The sequence below is a fragment of the Chlorella variabilis genome, assembly GCF_000147415.1.
Source record: "Chlorella variabilis unplaced genomic scaffold CHLNCscaffold_2, whole genome shotgun sequence".
Classification (NCBI taxonomy): domain Eukaryota; kingdom Viridiplantae; phylum Chlorophyta; class Trebouxiophyceae; order Chlorellales; family Chlorellaceae; genus Chlorella; species Chlorella variabilis.
This window is the reverse complement of record NW_005435086.1, coordinates 1,720,710-1,741,001: the sequence shown is the minus strand read 5'-3', so window position 1 is coordinate 1,741,001 and position 20,292 is coordinate 1,720,710. Positions and strand designations below refer to the sequence as shown.

General features: G+C 68.5%; 6 protein-coding genes across 6 annotated transcripts in view; 3 read left to right on the top strand and 3 right to left on the bottom strand.

Annotated features, from left to right (window-relative positions):
• CHLNCDRAFT_138016 (hypothetical protein) overlaps window positions 1–2,120 on the bottom strand; it is a gene marked incomplete at both ends in the record, with an annotated part of 3,799 nt that extends 1,679 nt beyond the window's left edge. Inside the window, 7 exons of the mRNA XM_005851198.1 lie at window positions 53–223; window positions 529–735; window positions 978–1,097; window positions 1,398–1,550; window positions 1,731–1,821; window positions 1,932–1,957; window positions 2,100–2,120. Of these exons, the coding sequence (XP_005851260.1) occupies window positions 53–223; window positions 529–735; window positions 978–1,097; window positions 1,398–1,550; window positions 1,731–1,821; window positions 1,932–1,957; window positions 2,100–2,120 (789 nt within the window). The remainder of the gene's footprint in view (window positions 1–52; window positions 224–528; window positions 736–977; window positions 1,098–1,397; window positions 1,551–1,730; window positions 1,822–1,931; window positions 1,958–2,099) is intronic.
• A 377-nt stretch (window positions 2,121–2,497) lies between these two features.
• CHLNCDRAFT_138015 (hypothetical protein) lies at window positions 2,498–5,807 on the top strand (the record flags this gene model as incomplete). Its single annotated transcript, XM_005851488.1, has 9 exons — window positions 2,498–2,585; window positions 2,835–3,430; window positions 3,555–3,811; window positions 4,005–4,092; window positions 4,286–4,390; window positions 4,618–4,809; window positions 5,086–5,205; window positions 5,359–5,517; window positions 5,709–5,807. 9 exons carry the CDS (start codon window positions 2,498–2,500, stop codon window positions 5,805–5,807), a joined length of 1,704 nt encoding a protein of 567 aa, XP_005851550.1.
• A 1,221-nt stretch (window positions 5,808–7,028) lies between these two features.
• CHLNCDRAFT_50004 (hypothetical protein) lies at window positions 7,029–8,055 on the bottom strand (the record flags this gene model as incomplete). The annotated part of the gene is made up of 6 exons (XM_005851197.1): window positions 7,029–7,035; window positions 7,136–7,151; window positions 7,347–7,429; window positions 7,570–7,689; window positions 7,799–7,875; window positions 7,999–8,055. 6 exons carry the CDS (start codon window positions 8,053–8,055, stop codon window positions 7,029–7,031), a joined length of 360 nt encoding a protein of 119 aa, XP_005851259.1.
• A 5,609-nt stretch (window positions 8,056–13,664) lies between these two features.
• CHLNCDRAFT_138010 (hypothetical protein) lies at window positions 13,665–14,360 on the top strand (the record flags this gene model as incomplete). Its single annotated transcript, XM_005851487.1, has 2 exons — window positions 13,665–13,953; window positions 14,041–14,360. The coding sequence occupies 2 exons, from the start codon at window positions 13,665–13,667 to the stop codon at window positions 14,358–14,360; spliced, it is 609 nt and encodes a 202-aa protein (XP_005851549.1).
• Window positions 14,361–14,833: 473 nt separating this feature from the next.
• On the top strand, window positions 14,834–18,977 carry CHLNCDRAFT_29581 (hypothetical protein). The gene is made up of 14 exons (XM_005851486.1): window positions 14,834–15,121; window positions 15,338–15,568; window positions 15,714–15,841; window positions 15,981–16,104; window positions 16,248–16,322; window positions 16,499–16,628; window positions 16,768–16,846; window positions 16,980–17,109; window positions 17,250–17,318; window positions 17,449–17,595; window positions 17,751–17,913; window positions 18,046–18,181; window positions 18,297–18,519; window positions 18,647–18,977. The coding sequence occupies exons 1-14, from the start codon at window positions 14,924–14,926 to the stop codon at window positions 18,728–18,730; spliced, it is 1,917 nt and encodes a 638-aa protein (XP_005851548.1). The 5' UTR covers window positions 14,834–14,923; the 3' UTR covers window positions 18,731–18,977.
• Window positions 18,978–19,051: 74 nt separating this feature from the next.
• CHLNCDRAFT_138008 (hypothetical protein) overlaps window positions 19,052–20,292 on the bottom strand; it is a gene marked incomplete at both ends in the record, with an annotated part of 4,097 nt that continues 2,856 nt past the window's right edge. Inside the window, 5 exons of the mRNA XM_005851196.1 lie at window positions 19,052–19,228; window positions 19,365–19,446; window positions 19,570–19,636; window positions 19,747–19,885; window positions 20,001–20,123. Of these exons, the coding sequence (XP_005851258.1) occupies window positions 19,052–19,228; window positions 19,365–19,446; window positions 19,570–19,636; window positions 19,747–19,885; window positions 20,001–20,123 (588 nt within the window). The remainder of the gene's footprint in view (window positions 19,229–19,364; window positions 19,447–19,569; window positions 19,637–19,746; window positions 19,886–20,000; window positions 20,124–20,292) is intronic.

Sequence of the window (20,292 nt, the reverse complement as noted above, 5' to 3'; positions counted from 1 at the left end):
GGTAGAGGGTGGGGGTGGGGTGGAGGGAGGGGGCTGAGGAGGGAGGGAGTACGTGGGAGTCGGGGCGCTGGCTGCCGTGCAGTAGCTGAGGCACACGGCGGCGCCGCGGCCCACGCGGCGCGGCCCGCACGCCGCCACCTGATCCGTGGCGGAAGATGCGGATGGATGGGAAGGCGGTGATGTAGTGCTTGCGGCACAGGTCCACCTCAGCCGTGCAGTCCACCTGCGCGGGCGGCGGCGGCGTGCACGTCGCAGGTGAGCCGCTCCAGGGAGGCGCACCGGTGGCTGTGCCTCCAGGCGCGGGCTGCTGCCCCGCTCATCAGCCGACCTTCAGCGCCAAAGCCCCCCCTCCACCACCACCACCACCCACCACCTGCTGCCACACTGTGGCCCGCCGCCGCCGCCGCGCTGCACTCCCCACCCCCACGCACGCCCCCCGCAACGCCGACGCCGCCGCCGCGCTGCACTCCCCACCCCCACGCACGCCCCCCGCAACGCCGCCGCCGCCGCCGCCGCCCGCCGCCCCACCTTTGCCAGGCGTATGCGCCCGTCGCTCTCCGGGTACCGGTTGTGGATCTCCTCCGTGGTGGCTTCCCAGGTGGGGCCCAGCCGCTGGCACCAGGGGCACCAGGGGGCGAAGAAGTTGACGACCAAGATGTCGTACTGCGCCGCCGTCTGGTCAAACATGTCGTTGGTCAGCGGCACCGAGATGTTGACGTCCTCGTACTGGAAGCCCTGCAGGGCAGGAGGGGGGGGCGGTTGCAGGGCGGAGGAGGGCGGGGCGAGGGCAGGGCGGTGGCGCGTAGGTGGGAGGCTTGGGTGGGCGGGGGCCGCGGGCGCGCTGCCTGCCCCCGCACGGCGCCGCCGCTGCGCCGGCAGGGAGGCGCCCGGCTCGCGCGCGGCGCAGCGCCCCGGCCGCCCCCCTCCTGGTGCGCCCAGCTCCGGCGCCCCGCACGCCAGGCCAGGCCGCCGCTCACCGGATGCTCCTCGTCGTACTTTGGGTCATGGTGCTTCTTATCCTCCACAGCCTGCCCCGCCCTCTGCATCTCCTCCGTGATCGGCTGCTTGCGCACCGTCTTGGTGAGGTTGAGCCGCTTCTGCGGCAGCAGCGCAGGCGCAGGCGCAGGGGCCGGGGTCTGGCCGGAGGCCGGCGCAGGCGCGCCGCCGGCGACGCTCGCTGCGCACGCGCGCGTCCCGCTGCCGCTGCTACTGCGCCGCTGCTGGCGGGCAGCGCGGCTCGCTCGCCCCACATCCCCGCCGCCCAGCCCACCCCGTGACGACCCCTCCACTCAGCCGCGGCCACCGCCGCCGCCGTCGCACACACAAGCATGCACGCAGCCCACCACCAGCCCACCAGCCCCAGGCCCAGGCCCAGCCCCGCTGCCGGCTGCGCTCACCAGGCCCATGGCGTCCGACACGTCCAGCGTGGCAAACTCGCAGGAGAGCTGCGGGAAGGAGATGTTGAAGTTGACGCGCAGCAGCTCGCCGTGGGCGGAGCGGTCCACCACCATGTCGGTGCGGGTCTGGGTGGACATGTAGGAGGAGAGCTCCTGCGGGAGGGAGGGAGGGGGGGAGGCGCGTGGTGGTGGTGAGCGGCAGCGGGGTGGGCGGCAGCGGCAGTGCTGCTTCCAGGAACGGCTGGCTCCTCTGCCTGGTCGCTGCCGCGAACGGACACCAGGGCGTGAACGGGACAGGCCATTGGCAGCAGCAGGTGGCGGGCCGCGGCGCACCGCTCCCAGCAGGAAGAGAATGATGAAGGTGGTGGCGATGGATATCGCGGCGCCCGACAGCGTCGCCTCTGTCAAGTCTGTGGGCAGCTTTCTGCAGACGGGCGGCAGGCGGCGGGCGGCGGGAGCGGCGGCGGCGGCTTGGTCCACTCCCGGCTACGCAGCTCCCCACGTCACATCGTGCCGCACACTGCTTCCCCGCACCTGTAAAAGTCCACAGACTTGAGCCTCTGCAGCAGGGACGGGGGCACGGATGTGGGCGCGCCAATCTCTTGCCCTTGCACTGATCCCCCGCCCTTCAGCAGTCAGTGCACTCTTTCTGGTGGCCCCTTGGGAGGTGCTGCCCCCGATGCTGCCCCTCCAGCCCCTCACCGCCAGAGTGCGAGGCGCCATGGCTGCCTAGGTGTGGGGCTCCCTTCGCCCTGGGCACACAATCAATTGAGGCCCTCCAATGCCGTGAGCACAGGTGCCAGCGTCTCCCCCTGCCAGCACTGTCAGGGCACTTGCGCCCCGAACCCTCTTGCAGGAGCAAGGCCCTACTGCCTTAGATTTAAGACGGCCTTGGATACTGCTGCGGCGGGGCGATGGGGGCCCCAGTTCAGCGTTTTCCAGCAGGAAAGAGAAGAGTCCATGATGGCTGTTCTGGTGTGTCGGCGGGCCGGGCATTGCGAATCAGGCAGTGTGCGGCAATCGTGGGGAGCCTGGGATAGCCGGCAACACCACACAGGCGGGTGCCACTTGTGTGAGCTGATCAAGACGCTCGCCCCCCTATGGCAGCAACGGAGATTGCAGATGGATGGTACTACCTCGACGGCGAGCAGCAGTCGCAGGGGCCCTTCCCCCTGAGCTACCTGCAGAGTGAGTCGCGCCGCCGCTCGCCGCCCCACCGCCCCCGCACCCTGCCGTTGTGGCTTGTGGCTCTTCCCCATCGAATGCCTTCTGTGCAAGTGAATGCACCATTAAGCAGGGTTGCAGGTGGCTGCCATGCGATGTCGGCGGCCTGGGCTGCTGTCCTGGCCAGGCCTCGGCCTGCACGTGGCAGGGCCCGCCCCTCCACGCGTCCCCCGCTTGTGCATCATTCCCGTGCTGCCACTCCACGCTGTGCAGCCCTCAACCAGCATGGCGGCTACTTCAAGAACCACGAGGTCATGTTCTGGAGGGAGGGGCAGGGGGAGTGGAAGCCGCTGCGGGAGCTGGCAGAGCTGCAGCATGCGCTGCAGCAGGCGCCGCCGGCGGGCGGCGCCGACGCGGCCGCCGCGGCCCCCGCAGCAGCAGGCGGCGGCCCGCCCCCGGCAGCCGGGAGGAGGCGAGGCGCGGCGGCCGCCGCAGCGGCAGCAGTGCCGGCTGACCCACAGCTGGCTGGCTTCCTGTCTGAGATCTCGGCGCTCGGGGCGGAGGGGGAGGGGGAGGGCGGCGACGCCGAGGCAGGCGCTCCCGCCTCGCCGCCTGCCGACGAGCGCCAGTTTGAGGACGACGACGGCACCGTGTACGTGTGGCACTCCGGCCTGCGCAAGTTCATGCCGCTGGGGGAAGGGCAGGCGGGTGGCGCCGCCGGGCCGGCGGCCGCCCCTGCCGCGCCCTACAACGAGCAGGACATGGTGTTTGTGCCTGAGGAGGAGCAGCTGCCCGAGTATGTGCCTCCGCCCAAGGCAAGCCTAGGGGGCAGCCGCTGGGGCGGCAGGCGGCGCAGGGGCTGCAGGGCGGTGTGCGCTGGGACACGGGCCCGGCAGGCGCAGCGTTGGCTGGCAGGCGCTGCTGGCCGGGTGTCGCGGCGCGGCCGCCTGCCCTGCCGCCCATCCCGCCTGCCGCCTGCCGCCTGCCCTGCAGTATGCTGACCTGCCAGACATCGAGGAGGAGGAGGCGGCGGCAGGCCGCAAGCCGCGGCCGCAGGGCGGGGACGCGCAGCAGCCCGCCGCCGCCGCGGCGGGCGGCGCGCTCGGGCAGCAGGCGGCGGGCGGCGGCGGCGGCGGCGGAGACAAGCGCGGCGCGCAGGAGGCTGCCCTGGAGCACGCGCGGGAGAAGTCGAAGAAGGCCAAAGCCAGCCAGCCGCAGGGCTGGTTTGACCTCAAGATCAACACTAACGTGTGAGTGGCCTGCGTGTGCGGTCAGCGGGGCTGCGCTCTTGCGCTGCGGGCGCTCACGGCCGCCACGCGTGGCCGCCACGCCCGCGGCTGCCGGGGCGGGGGCAAGTCGGGTGCGGTCGTCGCCGGGGGCTGCCATCGCTGCTGCGCTGATGCTGCCGCCGCCGCTGCCGTGCGCGGCGTGCGGGGGGCGCAGGTATGTGACGGGGCTGCCCGAGGATGTGAGCGAGGCTGAGATAGTGGAGGTGTTCAGCAAGTGCGGCGTCATCAAGGAGGATCTGGAGGTAGGCGGGGCAGGGGGGTGTGGGGCGTGTGGGTGCGGGTGTGGGTGTGGGGGCGTGGCATGGCGGCGTGGCAGCCACTGCCCAGCTCTGCAGCCAGCTGTGCGCCTCCCGCCCGCTCCCCTGCCCCTCCCTCCGCACACCCGCCCCACCCCTGCCTGCCGCCCGCTCCCCGGTGCTGCTGTGCCTGCTGCAGGGCAAGCCGCGCATCAAGATTTACCGGGACAGGGAGAGCGGGCGGCCCAAGGGCGACGGGCTGATCACGTACCTCAAGGAGCCGTCGGTGGACCTGGCGGTACAGGTCGGGGCGCCTGTGGCGGGCAGGGGCGGGGGCGGGGGCAGGGCGCAGCAGCGGGCGGCAGGGGGCTGGCGAGCAGCTGCCAGGGCGGGGCTGGGGAGGGCTGGGATGATGTGCGCTGGCTCTGCAGACTGCGCGGCTTGCTGGCGATGCCTGCTTCGCCTGCTGCCCTGCCCACCTGCACGCCCGCCGCTCCCCAACCGCCACCGCCTCCTCCTCCGCTGGTGCAGATCCTGGACGGCACGCCGCTGCGCTACGGCCTGCCCCAGGTCATGAGCGTGAGCAAGGCGCAGTTTGAGCAGAAGGGAGAGGCGTTTGTGGCGCGCGCATCCAACAAGAAGGCAGCCAAGAAGAAGCTGGAGAAGCTGGAGCGGCGGGCGCTGGGCTGGGGCGGCTTTGACGACACGCTCAAGCCGCAGCAGGTGGGGGTGTGAGCGTGTGTGTGTGTGTGTGTGTGAGGGGGGGGTGTCGGGTGTTGTGGCTGTGCCAGGTGGGGAAGTAACCGCCGGGGACTGGGATGTGTGCTCGCCGTGGCTGGGCATGCGCCTGCATGTGTGCGTCCTGGGGCAGGCAGCTGGCAGTAAGGCCCTGCGCTGGAGCTGCCTGCCTGCCTCCTCCCCGCAATGCCCGATGCCGGCGCTGGCTGACGCTCTCTCCTGCCCTGCGCCTGGGGTGCTGTTGGCTGCCTCCCCCTGCAGGTGACGGTCATTCTGAAGCACATGTTTGAGCCCGGGGAGCTGGTGGAGAGCCCTGCGCTCAAGGATGAGCTGGAGACCGACATCCGGTCGGAGTGCGGCAAGCTGGGCAAGGTGGACAAGGTGAGGGTGTGGGCCGGGTGGCCGGGTGGGGGCAGCCAGTGCGGGAAGCGAGGACTGGTGAGCCGCTGCCCAGTTCCGCCCGCGCCTCTGCCCTGCCACCTGCCCGTCACAAACACACGCACGCGCGGTCTGCTCCTGTCCTGCGCGGCGCAGCTGCGCGTGTTTGCGGCGCACCCCCAGGGCGTCGTATCTGTCAAGTTCACCACGCTGGAGGCGGCGGACGAGTGCGTGCGCGTCATGAACGGCCGCTTCTTTGGCGGGCGCCAGCTGGAGGCGGCCAAGTGGGATGGCTTCACCAACTTCAACGTCAAGGTGCAGTGGGCTGCGCCGGCGGTGGCCGCAGCACCAGCAGGCTGCAGGGCGAGGATGGCTCGCCGACTGGCTGCGTCGGTGGCAGTGGTGCCTGCGGCGGCCAGCGGCCTGCGAGCCGTCACATGCCGTGCTTGTGGCCTGCTGCCCGACCAACCAGCTGCCTGCCCGGCCCCCGGCCCCGAGCGGTGCAGGTGCAGGAGAGTGAGGAGGAGCAGCAGGCACGGCTGGAGCGGTTTGCGCGGGAGCTGGAGGCGGGTGGTGCGGCGGGCGCGGAGCCAGCGGAACAGTGACCCTTGCCTGCTCGCTCCTGTTGCTGCCATCGCACACCACAGTTGCAACATCGACCCTTGCGCCATGCCGGCAGCATGAAAAGCTTGCGTCAGCACAGGCCACAGCATCAAGCATCTCGCTGCGTGCCAGGGGCTGGCCAGGGCAGGTCTACTGCTGCCCTGCTGCTTCTGTTGCTCCCGAGGTCTGACGCTGCTTGCCTCGGCCTCGGCCGCGCCCGCCGCCGCCGCGCCCGCCGCCCTCTGCTGCGCCGTGGCCGCCAGCGCTGCCGCCACCTGGCTGCAGCTGAGGCAGGGCTTGCTGCAGCAGGCGGCCCACCACCTTGGGCTGATACGCGACAAAGCCGCCCCGCACTCGCTCCGGCTTGGATGCGCGCTGCTTGAGCGCCTGCAATGATGAATGCACAAAGAGCGCAGCCACGTGAGCATGAAGTGGGTTGTGGCCGGGGCAGGCGTGCCTCCAGCAACCTCGCAACTCACGAGGCATGCCTCCTGCCGCCTCGCAATACACAACCTGCATGGACCAGCGGGCTGCCAGGCCAACATGAACCACACGTCTGCTGCTGCCCCCGCCACTCCATGCAGCACACACCTCGCCTGCACTGCTGCTGGTGGAGGCAGCCTCCTGGGCGGCTGGGAGCGCCTCCTGGGCAGCCGCCTGCTGCATGGAGGCCGGCCGCGCCAGCAGCTTGGGAGCAGCCTGCTGCTGCGCCGCCTGTGGCTGCTCCTTCTGCTGCTTGGGCTGAGCCTGCTTGGCGGGTGGCTGCTTGTCTGCCTGCTTGGCGTGTGGCTGCTTCCCCGGCGGCTTCTTGGGGTTGTCTGGCTTAGACTGCTGCTGCTGCTGCTGCTGCGAGGAGGTTGGTACTGGCGCTGCTGCCGCTGCTGGCCGCTTCAGGATGCCTGGCGGGGGCGCTGATGCTGCAGGCTCTGCCGCAGCTGGCAGCTTCTTGGGGCCCACCAGGACGGCTTTCTTCCCTCCCTTGTGGCTGCTAGCAACCGCCGCCGCCTGCTTGGCATCCCCTTTCTTCGCCGCCGCTGCCGCAGCGGCCGCCTGCTTGGCATCTCCTTTCTTCCCCGCCGCCACCATTGTCACCACGACCTTGCCCTTCTTCTCCGTGGCGCCCCCTCCGGCTGCCGCCGCCTTGCCCTTGCCTCCACCCGCCGATGCGGCTGCCTTGGCACCGCGCCGTGCCTGTGCCACCGCCTTGGGCTGGCGCTTGTCCTTCAGGTACTGCATCAGAGGGGTGACGATGAGCGAGGGTGTGGCGCCGCCGTCCGCGGCCGCCAGGGGCTCCACAGCCTCGGGCCCCGCCTGGAGCCGCTCCACAAACGCCAGGTAGTCGGCATCTGCAGGGCGGGGGGGTGAGCAGGAGGGTGGGGGGCACGACAGAGGGCGAGGGCAGGCATGTGGTGAGGCAGGTGGGCACCCCAGGCCACGCACCACGCTCCTGCACGCTCGTGAATCGCTGCCTCTACCCAGCTGCACCGTGCCTGCGCCCTGCCGCCTGCCTGCTGCGCCCGCTCCCGCCCTGCCCACCCCACCTCTCTCGATGGTGCCCTCCTTTGGGTCCCGCTTCACACGCTGCCGTGGCACCCGCTGGTAGGCCGCATACTCCACCTGGCACCTGCGCCAGGCAGCCCGGCACGGCAGCGTGGCGGCACAGGCCAGCGAGGATGGCGCAGCACGCCAGCAGGGCAAGCGACAGAGGGGCAAGGTGCCTCAACAGGCACGCTCACAACCCACACCATGCACACAGGCGTGCACCTGAACTGCGTGCCGCGCTCGTTGACAAAGGCGTGGCCATCCCAGGCCTGCTGGAAGCGGGGAACGTCGGCGGCGTCCTTGAACCGCAGGTAGGCGCGCGAGTGCAACAGGTCCTTGGAGCTGCAGGGGCGCGCAATGAAAGGACAGCAGCTGCTCGCGCTCAGCCGTGGGCAAACCAGATGGCACAGGCGCTGCGGCCGGTGACGGACGAACGGGTGGCGCACCCCACCTCGCCTTGCCCTGCACGTAGCTGAACCAGTCTGCACGCTCAATCCACTCCCTCACCGCCCCTCGGAAGGCCTCCTCCTGCAACGCAGCAGCTGTGGTGGGGAGGTGACTGGGGCGGAGAGGAGGACCCCTGCCTGGCGGCGTCCCGGGACGTCCGAGACATTCCAAGGCGTATGACAGCATGCTGGCAGCGCCACCCACCTGCAGGGAGGGCGGCAGGCGCCGCACCACCACCTTGCACCTTGTGTCGCTGACCATGCTGCTGCTGGCTCACCTCAGCGATCTGGGTCGACACTAGGCGATGTGTCGCCCTTTCATCATGATCGTGTTGCGCCTGTGGCGCCAGCAAGGCAAAGCCGAAACCACCTGGCTACGATCGATTGAGATCGATATCGAAAGATGCACATATTGATATCAATGTAGCCTGTGCAACAGGGCCTGCAGCTTAGCAGCTCGATTTGCAATTGTTGCCGAGGCTTCTTGCGACAGTGAGGACTGCAGGCTTCCCTGGCACCAGGCATCCCAGGCGTGCTGTCTATCGAGCTGTCAATTGGCAAGCCTGCCGCAGTGCTGTGCTTGTGAGTCCACAATAACCACCGCCCCTACCTGCCCGCTCCAGCGGCGCTGTTGCCTCCTGTGTCTGTTGCCATCCCCCCTGCTCCTAATGACGTTCCTTCCGTGTGTGTTGCTAGGCTTCTGGCGTTTCGGCTGGGGCTCAGTCACGGTTGCTGCCCCTCCTGGCGCACGGGATCCCGCAGCAGCCGGAGCACCAGCCAGTGGCGCAGTCGCAGCCGCAGCCGCCGCTCTCGCTCGCGCAGCCGCAGCCAGGGGCAGGAGCGGGGAGGACAGGCGCCGGGGTTACCGCAGCGATTCGTGTGGCAGGGCGCGGAGGTGATGCACATGGTGCGGCGGATGCCAGCCAAAGCTGAGCTGGTCGCCTGCCGCTGCCTGGGTTACTCTCCACCTCTGTTCGCTCGCATGCTGTCCAATACCTCATGGGCACACCACCGTAGCTGTTTAGCGGTTGTGTGCTTTGTCGTTTGCTGCCGAGCTTTGTTGTGTGTGATGAGTTACGCATGTGAGCAGTGTGCATGAAGTGACATGCGCGCATCATCTTGCATGGGGAGAGCACTGAAATGAAGGTGCCCACATCCACCACTTGGCGACTTCAATTCAGGCAGCAGGCAGCCGGGTTCAGGGCATGCAGCTGCCAATGCACCGCTCCAAAAATCCCAACTGCTATCAACCAAGGAAGTATTACATGCACAAAATCAAAGCAAGCAACAACGGCAACATGCAATGCAACAACTTATTCTCGAGTGAAAACATCAATCAATCAAGCGGCACGGGGGCAGGCAACAACGGTCGGTGCCAGGTGGGGAGTTTCGAGGCTTGCAACAGGGCATCAGCCCTGCAGGCCGCGGCGCTGGCGCTTGAAGCCGCAGGACGCCTCCACCGCTGCCCTCGCCTGCTGCACAGCCTCTGCCTCCGGGTCGGCCTGCAATGCCGCGTCCAGAGCATCGTGTGCAGCGCGCCAGGCAGCCGCGGCGCGTGCCCACTCTGCCGCAGCGTTGGCCTGTTGCACCGCAGGCTGAGCGGCAGCGTGCTGGGCCGCTGCTTCGGCGGCCGCCTCGTGCCCTGCAGCAGCGGAGGCCCAGGCCACGGCAGCAGCCGCAGAAGCCTCGGCTGCAGCAGTCCGTGCGTGGGCAGGCCCCGGTGTAGGTGCCTGGGGCGCGGGTGGCCAGGGCCCGCTGGGAGGAGGGGGAGGCGGTGCCGCCTTGGTGGAAGGCGTGGTGCGCGCAGTGCTGGCGGCTTTACGCTGGGCCGGTTGCTGCTGCAGCCGCCGCTTGATTTCCTCATTTTTCCTCCTCATCTCCATTCTTTGCAGACTATCCTCCCGGATTTGCCTCAGCTCCAAGATCGTCATCTCGTGGCGAATCTGCGACTCCAGCTCCCGGCCGGTCACTGGCGGCGGTTCAAACAACCACGCCCACCATGGGCGCTGCGTGCCCTGCACGGCATGCATGCATGTTTCAGAGGGGGATGGCCGGGAAGGGTTGGGGGCAGGCAGTGGCAGCGACAGCGTTGTCGGCGGGCAGGTTGCTCTATGCCGCAGCGTGCAGCAGCACACACAGGCCCAGCAGGCGCACATTCACAGTGCAGGAGCCACACGGCCCTGACTTACGCTCGGAGGGCTCTGGTCGGGGCGCCGCTGGTGCGCCTCGCCGCCGCTGTGCGCCGCTGCAGCAACGACCACCAGCCTGGGGCGCCGCGCCCTAGGTGCTGCTGGCAGGGCAGTGAGTGAGAGCGAGGCCAGGCGAGGCGGAAGAAGGACTGCGCGGGCCGACATCTGGGCGACTGCGGACCGCCTGTTCACAGACATGGGGCATGTACTCCTCTTTTCGCGAAAAGAGGAGTAGAAGTAGTAGAAGAAGAAGAGATTACGCGGGACGCGTGATTTGCACCTCGGCCGTACTGGGAGGAAACGGGGTGTCAAGCCCCTGGCTCCCGTGTGGAAAACAACGAGGGGGAACAAAGGTGCAGGTCAGCCTGGATCGATCAGCCGCCGCCTCTTGGCCGCCGCTGCCCGCCTCCCCGCCACCTGCGCCGGCGCCGCTGCTACCTGGAGCCAACGGTGACACAATGATGAGCTTGCAAGTGTACCGCCTCTGTACACGCCGTTTGAAGCGAAACAGCTGTCGCAGCGTGCCTCTACATCGCCCTGTTTGGGCTTCCAGGAGGTCGCAGAGCCGCAACTGAGGTTGCAGCTCAAGAGTAAGCCATGCAGCTGAGCTACTCGCGCCGGCCTGCTGGCACCTCACCTGCGGCCTGCAACCTGCGGCGGCAGCATCGGGCTCCGCTCCCCAGGCGGGCTGCTGCCGCCTTCCCTGCGGGCCGCCCGCAGCTGCCTGGGGCCGCACGGCGCAGGCCGCCGCTGAGGGTCACCGCGGGGTTGCCCTATGTGCCTTTTGACGAGAAAATGTTTTTTACAATGATGGCAGTGGTTGCCCTCCAGCCACTGGTCACCTTCCTCGGAAAGCGCGTGTGCACCTCCCTGGTGTGCACATTCCCAACCCTGCGCTTCCTGGAGGAGGCGGCGGTGGAGGTGGAGCAGCTGCAGAAGGAGGTGGAGCAGCTGCAGAAGGAAAAGTCCGACATGGCCGCCACCATTGCGACGCTCACCAAGGAGCTCGCGGATGCCAACGCGGGCCCGCAGCCCGTCACCGCGTCCTGGGACGAGGATGCCTGAGCGCGACCCGCGCTCGCGCGGCTGATGGCAGGCTGCAGGGTGGGGCTGCATGCTGTGGGTGCGCACAATCAGGCAGACCAGCAGGAGCGGGGTGCACTTGCACACAGATGCCGCTTGCGCGCTCACCCGCCCGCCGCGCAAGCCTGTCCCCCTCGCTCGGAGTCTGCTAACAGCCTCCCGCTCATTCCGCCCCGTCGTCTTGCCCCCTCCCCTGCAGTAATGAGGGTTCGATGGAGGAAGAGAGAAGTGCTTGGTGCAATGGATCCCCTCCAGCACGGAGAGTGAGCGCAGCACGTGTCCCCACTGGCGACTGGCTCGGCAGCTGTAGGTGTGCCACCAGCCCCTGGGATTTTGTCGGCTCTGAATTTTCAGTATCTGTCAATTCTTCAATATCTGTCAATCTTTTTGTAAAGTAATCGGAACTTCAGCTTGATCGAAGCAGCGCACCAAGGGTTGGTTGTTACATGGAGGTGCACAGCAGGCGGAGCATGCCCAGCTGCCAATGGGTTGCAGGTCAGCAGCAGTAGCACAGCGGCATGCCACCGCAGCCCCATCTCTGCCCAGCCCGCCACTGCCCTCCCCGCGCATCAAGACTGGCAGGCCTGCTGCCGGGCAGGGCGCACCCTGGCTGCCCGCCGCCTCACATGCCACCTTGGGACCCAGCCAAGCTCAGGCCAACATGGCCAGCCAGCGCCGGCGTCAGCCCTGCACTGCAGTCAATGGCCACCTGCAAGTGAGGCGGGAGCAGCGCTGCTTGCACCAATAGAGCGTGTCGAACCGCCGCCTTGGGCAGGCCATGGGGCAGCAGCTGCGTTGAGCACCGCAGGCCAGCCAAAGCGAAGAGCCCGGCATAGACGCCAACACCAGCAGCATACCGCCACTGCCAAGCGCCACCGCTCTGCCACCCGCCACACAGCTAGCGCGGCTGCAGCAGCTGGCAGCGACGAGGACTGCAGCTTGCCGCGTTGGGCCAGCAATCTGGGGAGGCATACCGGGGCGCCCGTCGGCAGCTGGTTGGTCCGCAGCAGTACGGTGAATGCCAACTGCCATCAACCAAGGAGGTGGTTAAAGCAGAAACTCAACGAAAAAGCAACAACATGAAAAATGCAACAACTTTTTCTCGAGTGAAAACATCAATCAATCAAGCGGCACGGGGGCAGGCAAGCAACAACGGGCGGTGCCAGGTGGGGAGTTTGGGTTGCACACTCGGAAGCGGTGCGGAAACAGGGCATCAGCCCTGCAGGCCGCGGCGCTGGCGCTTGAAGCCGCAGGGCGCCTCCACCGCTGCAATCGCCTGCTGCACAGCCTCTGCCTCCGGGTCGGCCTGCAACGCCGCGTCCAGGGCGTCGTGCGCAGCGCGCCAGGCAGCCGCGGCGCGTGCCCACTCTGCCGCAGCGTTGGCCTGTTGCACCGCAGGCTGAGCGGCAGCGTGCTGGGCCGCTGCTTCGGCGGCCGCCTCGTGCCCCGCAGCAGCGGAGGCCCAGGCCACGGCAGCAGCCGCAGAAACCTCGGCTGCAGCAGTCCGTGCGTGGGCAGGCCCCGGTGTAGGTGCCTGGGGCGCGGGAGGCCAGGCCCGCTGGGAGGGGGGGGAGGCGGTGCCGCCTTGGTGGAAGGCGTGGTGCGCGCAGTGCTGGCGGCTTTACGCTGGGCCGGTTGCTGCTGCAGCCGCCGCTTGATTTCCTCATTTTTCCTCCTCATCTCCATTCTTCGCAGACTATCCTCCCGGATTTGCCTCAGCTCCAAGATCGTCATCTCGTGGCGAATCTGCAACTCCAGCTCCCGGCCGGTCACTGGCGGCGGTTCAAACAACCACGCCCACCATGGGCGCTGCGTGCCCTGCACGGCATGCATGCATGTTTCAGAGGGGGATGGCCGGGAAGGGTTGGGGGCAGGCAGTGGCAGCGACAGCGTTGTCGGCGGGCAGGTTGCTCTATGCCGCAGCGTGCAGCAGCACACACAGGCCCAGCAGGCGCACATTCACAGTGCAGGAGCCACACGGCCCTGACTTACGCTCGGAGGGCTCTGGTCGGGGCGCCGCTGGTGCCGCTGGTGCGCCTCGCCGCCGCTGTGCGCCGCTGCAGCAACGACCACCAGCCTGGGGCGCCGCGCCCTAGGTGCTGTCCGTGTGTGCCGGGCAGTGAGTGAGAGCGAGGTCTGGAAGCAGGACTGTGCGGGCCGACTGGATAGTGTGCGGGAGGCCAGGATGCGTACAAAGCACAACTGCGCACAGCGATGGGAGTATATGCAGCCAATCGGAGAGCTATGGTGTTTCGCCCGCTGGCGCCAGCAAGCCAATGCTCAGTCAATACTGATGATCAAAAGTTGCATATATCGACATGTATATATGCAGACCTCTGTGCCCAGGACCGGCAGCTCGGCAGCTCGATTTGTTGTTGCCGAGGCTTCTTGCGACCGCTGAGACTGGAGGCTTCCGCCCCAGGCATCACAGACGAGCTTTCAAGCCTGCGGCAGTGCTGCGCTTGTGAGTCCACCGTCTACCACCGCCGCCGCCAGGCAGCGGCACACAGGTCGCTGTCGGCCCACTCCCGCCTTGCTGTTGCTGTTGCCATCCCCCTGCTCCCCTTGACTTTCCTCCCTTGCGTGTGTTGCTAGGCTCATGGCTTTTCGGCTGGTGCTCATCACGCCGCCGGAGGCCGCCACACCGCGCGAGCTGGAGCTGGCCACAAGCCTGTTCAAGCGGGGGCTGTGCACCCTGCACCTGCGCAAGCCTAGTTGCGACCGCGAGCAGGTGGCGCAATACCTGGCAGCGCTACCGCCCGATGCCCGCCGCCGCACTGTGCTGCACCAACACCACGACCTGGCAAAGCAGTCTAGCATCGGCGGCATACACTACCGGGAGGCAGAGCGGCCGCCGGGCGTCATAAAGGCGCCGCCGGGGCTGTCAGGTGGGCTTGGGGAGGAGGGGCAGGCCGGGACGAGCAAAATAGCAGCAGGCATGCCATCACCCTGCGCCTCTGCTACTGCTGCTGCAGTGTCCACCTCCTTTCACACGCTCCCCGACCTGGGCGTGTGCCGCGGCGAGGTGGACTACTGCTTCCTGTCCCCCATCTACGCATCCATCTCCAAGCCAGGCTATGGGGAGGCGGCGTTCCCAGACCCAGGCGAGCTGGCAGGTGGCCTGGCGGGCAGCCGGTACCCTGTGCTGGCGCTAGGAGGGGTGACACGCGACAAGTTTGGCGAGCTGGCGGAGCTGGGGTTTGCGGGGGCGGCGCTGCTGGGAGCGGTGTGGGCAGCGGAGGACCCGCTGGCAGCCTGGGAGGCGGCGGTGGCAGAAGCCGCGCGGCTGGGATGACGAAAAGCTTATTAGCTTGATGTGGAATGCATTGGCATACAGCAGAGGCATTTAACCCAGCCTCCCGAGCACTGCGAGACGCAGCGCGGGTGGGTGACTCACCCGCCCGCCCGCACGGGGCCCCCGGGAGGCGGCGCTGAGCTGGGTGGGCGGCCTCCAGTCGCTGTTTGGCGCTTCTGTCGGCATCGTAACCTACCTTGACCCGTCATCGAGAGGGGTGGGGCCTCGTTTGGCCAGCGCTGGACGACAACGCATCCCCATGCATGGGGATCTCCCGCCTAAGGGCCCTTCCTCCCGGCGAGCATTTTTGGGCCTCTGAGATTGCCTTGAGCTCGGGCGATGCGCAGGATCGCCGATTCTGAAGAGGTCAAAAGGGCCCTTTCGGCTCCGACGTCGCCCGGTGACTGGCCAAAGAGAACCCCAGGCGCATTGCTCTTCCGCATGCGCGGCCCTCCACCCTTATTCTTTTCTGGCATACCTCGTCCATCCCGCCAACGCCTGCTCTGCCCGGATTTGCCTCAGTCCCGCACCTCCGGTCCTGCTCCCTCCCCTGCAACAGCAGCATGGCGTCCCTCCGCTGCGCCACCCGGCTCGCTAGCCTAACCAGAGTCAGCCAAAGCGTCTTCGCCAGGCTTCCCGGCTTCGCGGGCGGCCAGGCGCACACAGCGGTGCGCGCGTCTCCGCTGCTGGTGCGGGCCTGCGCCGCGGCTGCAGAGCTCGCCAAACAGCCGGTCCTGGACAACAAGATGTTCTGTTATCAGGTGAGAGGCGCTTGGTTTGGGTCCTTGTCAGACGCATGGCATGGGGTGGCTGTTGCCGCCGCCGCCTGCGGCGCCCACACGCTCGGCTTGCTTGCTTGCTTGTGTGGGCTGACAGTCTGGTTTCAGCAAGAACGAGCTTGCAGCACAGACTTGGCTTCCTGATCCCTCCCTCTGCCACCCTGCCCCGGTGGCCCTCCACGCCCTGCCCCCCTGCAGTGTGAGCAGACCAGCAAGGGCACGGGCTGCACCACGGTGGGCGTGTGCGGCAAGACCCCCGAGATGGCGTTCCTGCAGGACCTGCTGACCTACAGCCTCAAGGGCCTGGGCTGCTGGGCCGACTTTGCGCGCCAGCAGGGCGTGGAGGTGCCCCGCAAGGTCTACTCCCTGCTGAACGCAGCCACCTTCGCAACCCTCACGAACGTGAACTTTCACGACGCGCGGTTCAAGGTCCGTGGTGCCCAGAGCGGGGAAGGAGATGGAAAAGCACCGTGGCGGCATTCTGCCGTGCACAGGCCCGCCATCCTGCCCACGCGCCCCTGCCTGCTGCTGCCACACACCCACTCTCCACTCCCCGCCTCTCCCTCACCTGCAGGAGTACATCTCCACCTGCCAGTCCCTGCGCGAGGGCCTCGAGAAGAGCCTGCGCGACAAGGGCATCGATGCCTCGCCCCCCGCCCCCGTCAACCTGCCCTGGTTCGACCTGCTGGCCCACCCCGCAGCGTGAGTGGCGAACCCTGCATGCCGCGTTGCCCTGCTTTGCCCAGCGCCTTGCTCCGCAGACTGGAATGCCGGTCCTTGGCACGCGCCAGCCACCGACATGCAGCACCCTGCCTCCGCCCGCCCCCCCTTCCGGCTGCAGGTGGAAGCTGAACCAGAGCTACCTGGCCGCCGCCTCCATGGACCAGCTGACGCAGCTGGGCAAGATGACGTCGCTGGAGCACCGGCGGCATGTGGTGGACCCCACGCTGCTGGGCTTGCACGAGGTGGGAGGCGGCGGCGGGCCGGCAGCAGCGCAGCGGCTGCCGCCAGCCAGGGCTGCCGCCGCCGCGGCCGGGCCATCGTGCGGCTGCCGTGATGACTGCGCGTCCCCACCCCGCCTGCGCCTCGCCTGCCCGCCCGCCTGCAGATGATCACCTACGGCCTGCGCGGCCTGGCTGCCTACTCGCACCACGCAGAGGTGCTGGGCCACCGCGACCCCGAGGTGTGCATGTGTGTGTGTGCGCGCGTGTGTGTGTGTCGATGGCTGTGCCTCGGGCAGAGTTGCCTCGCCTGCACGCGCCTCGGTCCCGCCCACCAGCCTCAGCCTCAGCCCCAGCCCCGCCGCCTCCTCCACCTGCTGCGCTGCGCCCGTGCCCCGCGCCCGCCTCCCGCGCGCAGGTGGATGAGTTCATGGCCCGCTGCTACGCCTTCCTGTGCTCTGAGGATGCCCTGGACCTGGGCAAGACCCTGGGCATGGTTGACGAGCTGGGGGCGGTGGGCGTTAAGGGCATGCAACTGCTGGACAAGGGTGGGTGAGGGGCGGGCGGGCGGCTGGCTGCGTGGCTGGGTGGCTGAGCACGTGCCGCTGCTCCGTGCCTGCCCTGCGCCGCGTTCGCCAGGCCTGCCACTTACCTGCCATCCTGAGCCCTGCCGGCCGCCTGCCCCAGGCCACACCACCAAGTTTGGCCACCCAGAGCCCACCCAGGTCCGCATCACCCCCAAGAAGGGCAAGGCCATCCTCATCAGGTGGGGGCGCTGTGCTGTGGTGGGCCTGCGGGGGCGCCACTTTTGGCTGTGCCGACGCGCTGCTGATGTGCGTGGCTGGGCGCTCCTGCCTGCTGCCCACCATGCCCCCCCGCTTTGCCTTGCGTGTGCGCAGCGGGCACGACCTGCAGGATACTCACGACCTGCTGGCACAGACGGAGGGCACGGGCATCAACGTGTGGACCCACGGGGAGCTGCTGCCCGCCCACGGCTACCCCGCGCTGAAGAAGCGCTTCCCGCACCTGGTGAGGCGGGGGGAGGGAAGGAGGCATGAGAGGGAGGGCAGGGCGCAGGGTGGGGCTGCCGGAGGGCAATGGGGCTCTGCCGCTCTGCTCCACATAGCATCTGACGTGCCCGCGCCTGCCCCCACTGGCCGGCACCGCAGGTGGGCAACTACGGCGGCGCCTGGTACCGCCAGCAGAAGGACTTTGCCGAGTTCCCGGGTGCCGTGCTGGTGAGGCGTGGCGAGGCAGACCTGTGCCTGGGCTGGCACGACTGGGGGCCGTCCTCGCCGCGTGCCGCTCCGGCTGCTCCTGCTGTTGCCGAGCCTGCTGCGTGTGCCTGCTGCCCTCCCCCGCCTGCAGATGACGACCAACTGCATCGTGGAGCCGCGCCAGTCGTACGCGGATCGCATCTTCACCACCGGGGAGGTGGGCTGGGCTGGGGTGCGCCACATCGAGGGCGAGATGGGGCGGACCAAGGACTACTCTGCGCTCATCAGCAAGGCACAGGTGGGGGCGGCGCTGGGGCTGCGGCGGTCGGGGCGAGCCCGCCGGGGCGCTGCTGCTGGCTGTGCTGGCCAGTGCATGGCTGCCGAGTGCATGGCTGGGCGCCCTTGCCTGCTGCTCACCATGCGCCCCTTTGCTCCTGTGCGCCACGCTGGCAGGAGCTGCCCGGTTTCGAGTACGAGCCGCCCGAGAGCGAGGCCAAGTTTGTGACCACCGGCTTTGCGCGCAACGCGGTGCTGGGGGTGGCCGGGGAGGTGGTGAAGGCGGTGCAGGAGGGACACCTCAAGCACATCTTCCTCATCGGCGGCTGCGACGGCTCCGGTGAGCAGCGGGCGCAGCGGCGGCTGGGCTGGGAGCCAGCACGCTGCGCGGCTGCACGCCTGCTGGCTTCTGTGCCATGCTGTGGCACCCACTGCCGGCCTCACCCCTGCCGCCTGCCCCTGGCCCCTGCAGAGCCTGACCGCAAGTACTTTGGGCGTGTGGCCGACGCCACTCCCCAGGACACCATGGTGCTCACCCTGGGCTGCGGCAAGTTCCGCTTCTACGACCACGACTTCGGCATGCTGCCCAACACCCCGCTGCCCCGCCTGTGAGGCCCGCCTGCTGCTGCGGTGGGACGAGCCCAGCCTCGCCAGCCATTTGGACCGCTCGGGCGATTCCTGCGTCCCACCCCCGCCCCTCACGCGCCCCTCCCCTCCCCGCAGGGTGGACATGGGCCAGTGCAACGATGCCTACAGCGCGGTGGTGGTTGCCAGCAAGCTTGCCGAGGTGTTTGGCACAGACATCAACGGCCTGCCGCTGTCGCTGGACCTGTCCTGGCTGGAGCAGAAGGCGGTCATCATCCTGCTGTCGCTGCTGCACCTCAACGTCAAGAACATCCGCATAGGCCCCAGGGCGCCCGCCTTCCTCACCCCCGAGGCGCTCAAGGTGTGGGGGAGGCGGGTGGCTGGCAGAGAAGGCAGCCTGCCTTGCACGCAGCATGGCTCGGCCCTGGGGTGGCACCCGCGCCCCGTCCCCAGCGCCCGAGCTGCCTGCCCGCGCTCCCCGTGTGCAGGTCATTGTGGACAAGTGGAACTTGCAGATTGTGGACACCAAGAACCCCGAGAGCGACGTGCAGAAGATGATGGCGGGGCAGTGAGTGCGCCCCCCTTTTCCAGCCGCAGGAGAGGAGAGCACGCAGACGAGAGCGCATCCCTCCGAGTTTCAGCCAGCCAGCCAGCCCTGTTTTGTTTCCTGTTTAGTGTGTGCAGACGCTACGACTTCCAACCCACTCCCTCCTGACCTGAACACCAGCAAATTACAAATTTTGATCCCTCTCAATTCTTCCTTGCAAGGCCACTCTCCTGGTAACGCACGCCTTTACAAAACCGCAGCGAAAACCAAGAGCGCTGCTGCACAACCGGCCAACCGCCACACAACCGCCGCACCGAAAACCCAGCGCCCGTCGCCCCACCAAGGCTCACAGCTCCAAGCCGGGCGGGAAGGTGTGCTTGCCCTGCGCCGGCGGCTGCGTCTTGGCCTCCAGGAAGCGGTTGAGCAGGCGCACGGTGCTGGCGTTGAAGCCGTCTGCCTTGCTGACCTGGCGCCCCGCGGACCGCGCCTCCTGCACCTTGCTCCGCACCTTGTTGGCCAGCACCTGCACCACCGGGAGGAGCAGGCGGCGGGTGGCGGGTGTGGGCGGCAGCCGGGCAAGGGCAGCCGTGAGGCCGCCGCCCTGCGCTGCAAGCAGCGTCCCTGCCCCGCTCCTCAGCCCGGCACCAGCGGGTGAACACCTTGCCCAGCTCCACGCCCCACTGGTCGAACGAGTTGATGCCCCACACAAACCCGCTGGTCGCCACGCGGTGCTCGTACATGCTGCACGCGAGGCAGGGCTGGGGTGTGTTTGTGTGCACGGCGGTGGGGCAGTGGGGGCACCTCCTCACTCGCCCGCCAGCAGGGCAAGGCAAGCACAGGCAGACCGCAGCGGCCCGGCCCCACCTCAGCAGCTGGCCCAGTGTGTATGCGTTCAGCTCGGGCAGCAGGATGCTCAGCGACGGCCTGTTGCCTGCAGCGAGTCGCAGCGGGGGCAGCGCGCTGGTGGCCAGAGCGCAGTGGAACGCGCTGCCCGGGCCCTTGCCTCCTCCGTCCGACCAGCCGCCCCTGCCCGCCACCCACCCGTGAACGTCTTGTGCGGCACCAGGTGCTCCGGCACGCCCTCGGCGCGCAGCGTGCCGCTGTCCTTGCCGCAGGCCAGGGCGTCGGGCTGGGCAAAGAAGTTGCACATGAGCTCCTCGTGGCTGCTCACCTTCTCGCCCTGCACCAACCACGGCAGCGGCAGCCCAGCACGTCAGCACAGCAGCAGGTCACCCGGCCTGCAGCAACCCGTCCAGCCCCCCACACCCACCCACCCCCACCGCCCCACCGCTCACCCCCAGGTACACATCCTGCTGGCTGCGCACGACGGCGATGAACTCTGCGGGGATGGTGCGGCCCTGGTGGATGAGCTGGTAGAAGGAGTGCTGCCCGTTGGTGCCGGGCTCGCCAAAGTCAATCTCGCCTGCGGGGCCCAGGGGGAGGGGGAGCGCGCGGGCAGCGCAGCGTGTGTGGTGGGGCTGGGCACTGGCGTGGCTGCCCTATGGTGGAAGCAAGAGGCTGTCTGCTGGCTGGCCGGCCGGCCTGCTCCCTCCTTCTGCCTGCCTGCCCGCCCAGCTTCTCCACGCC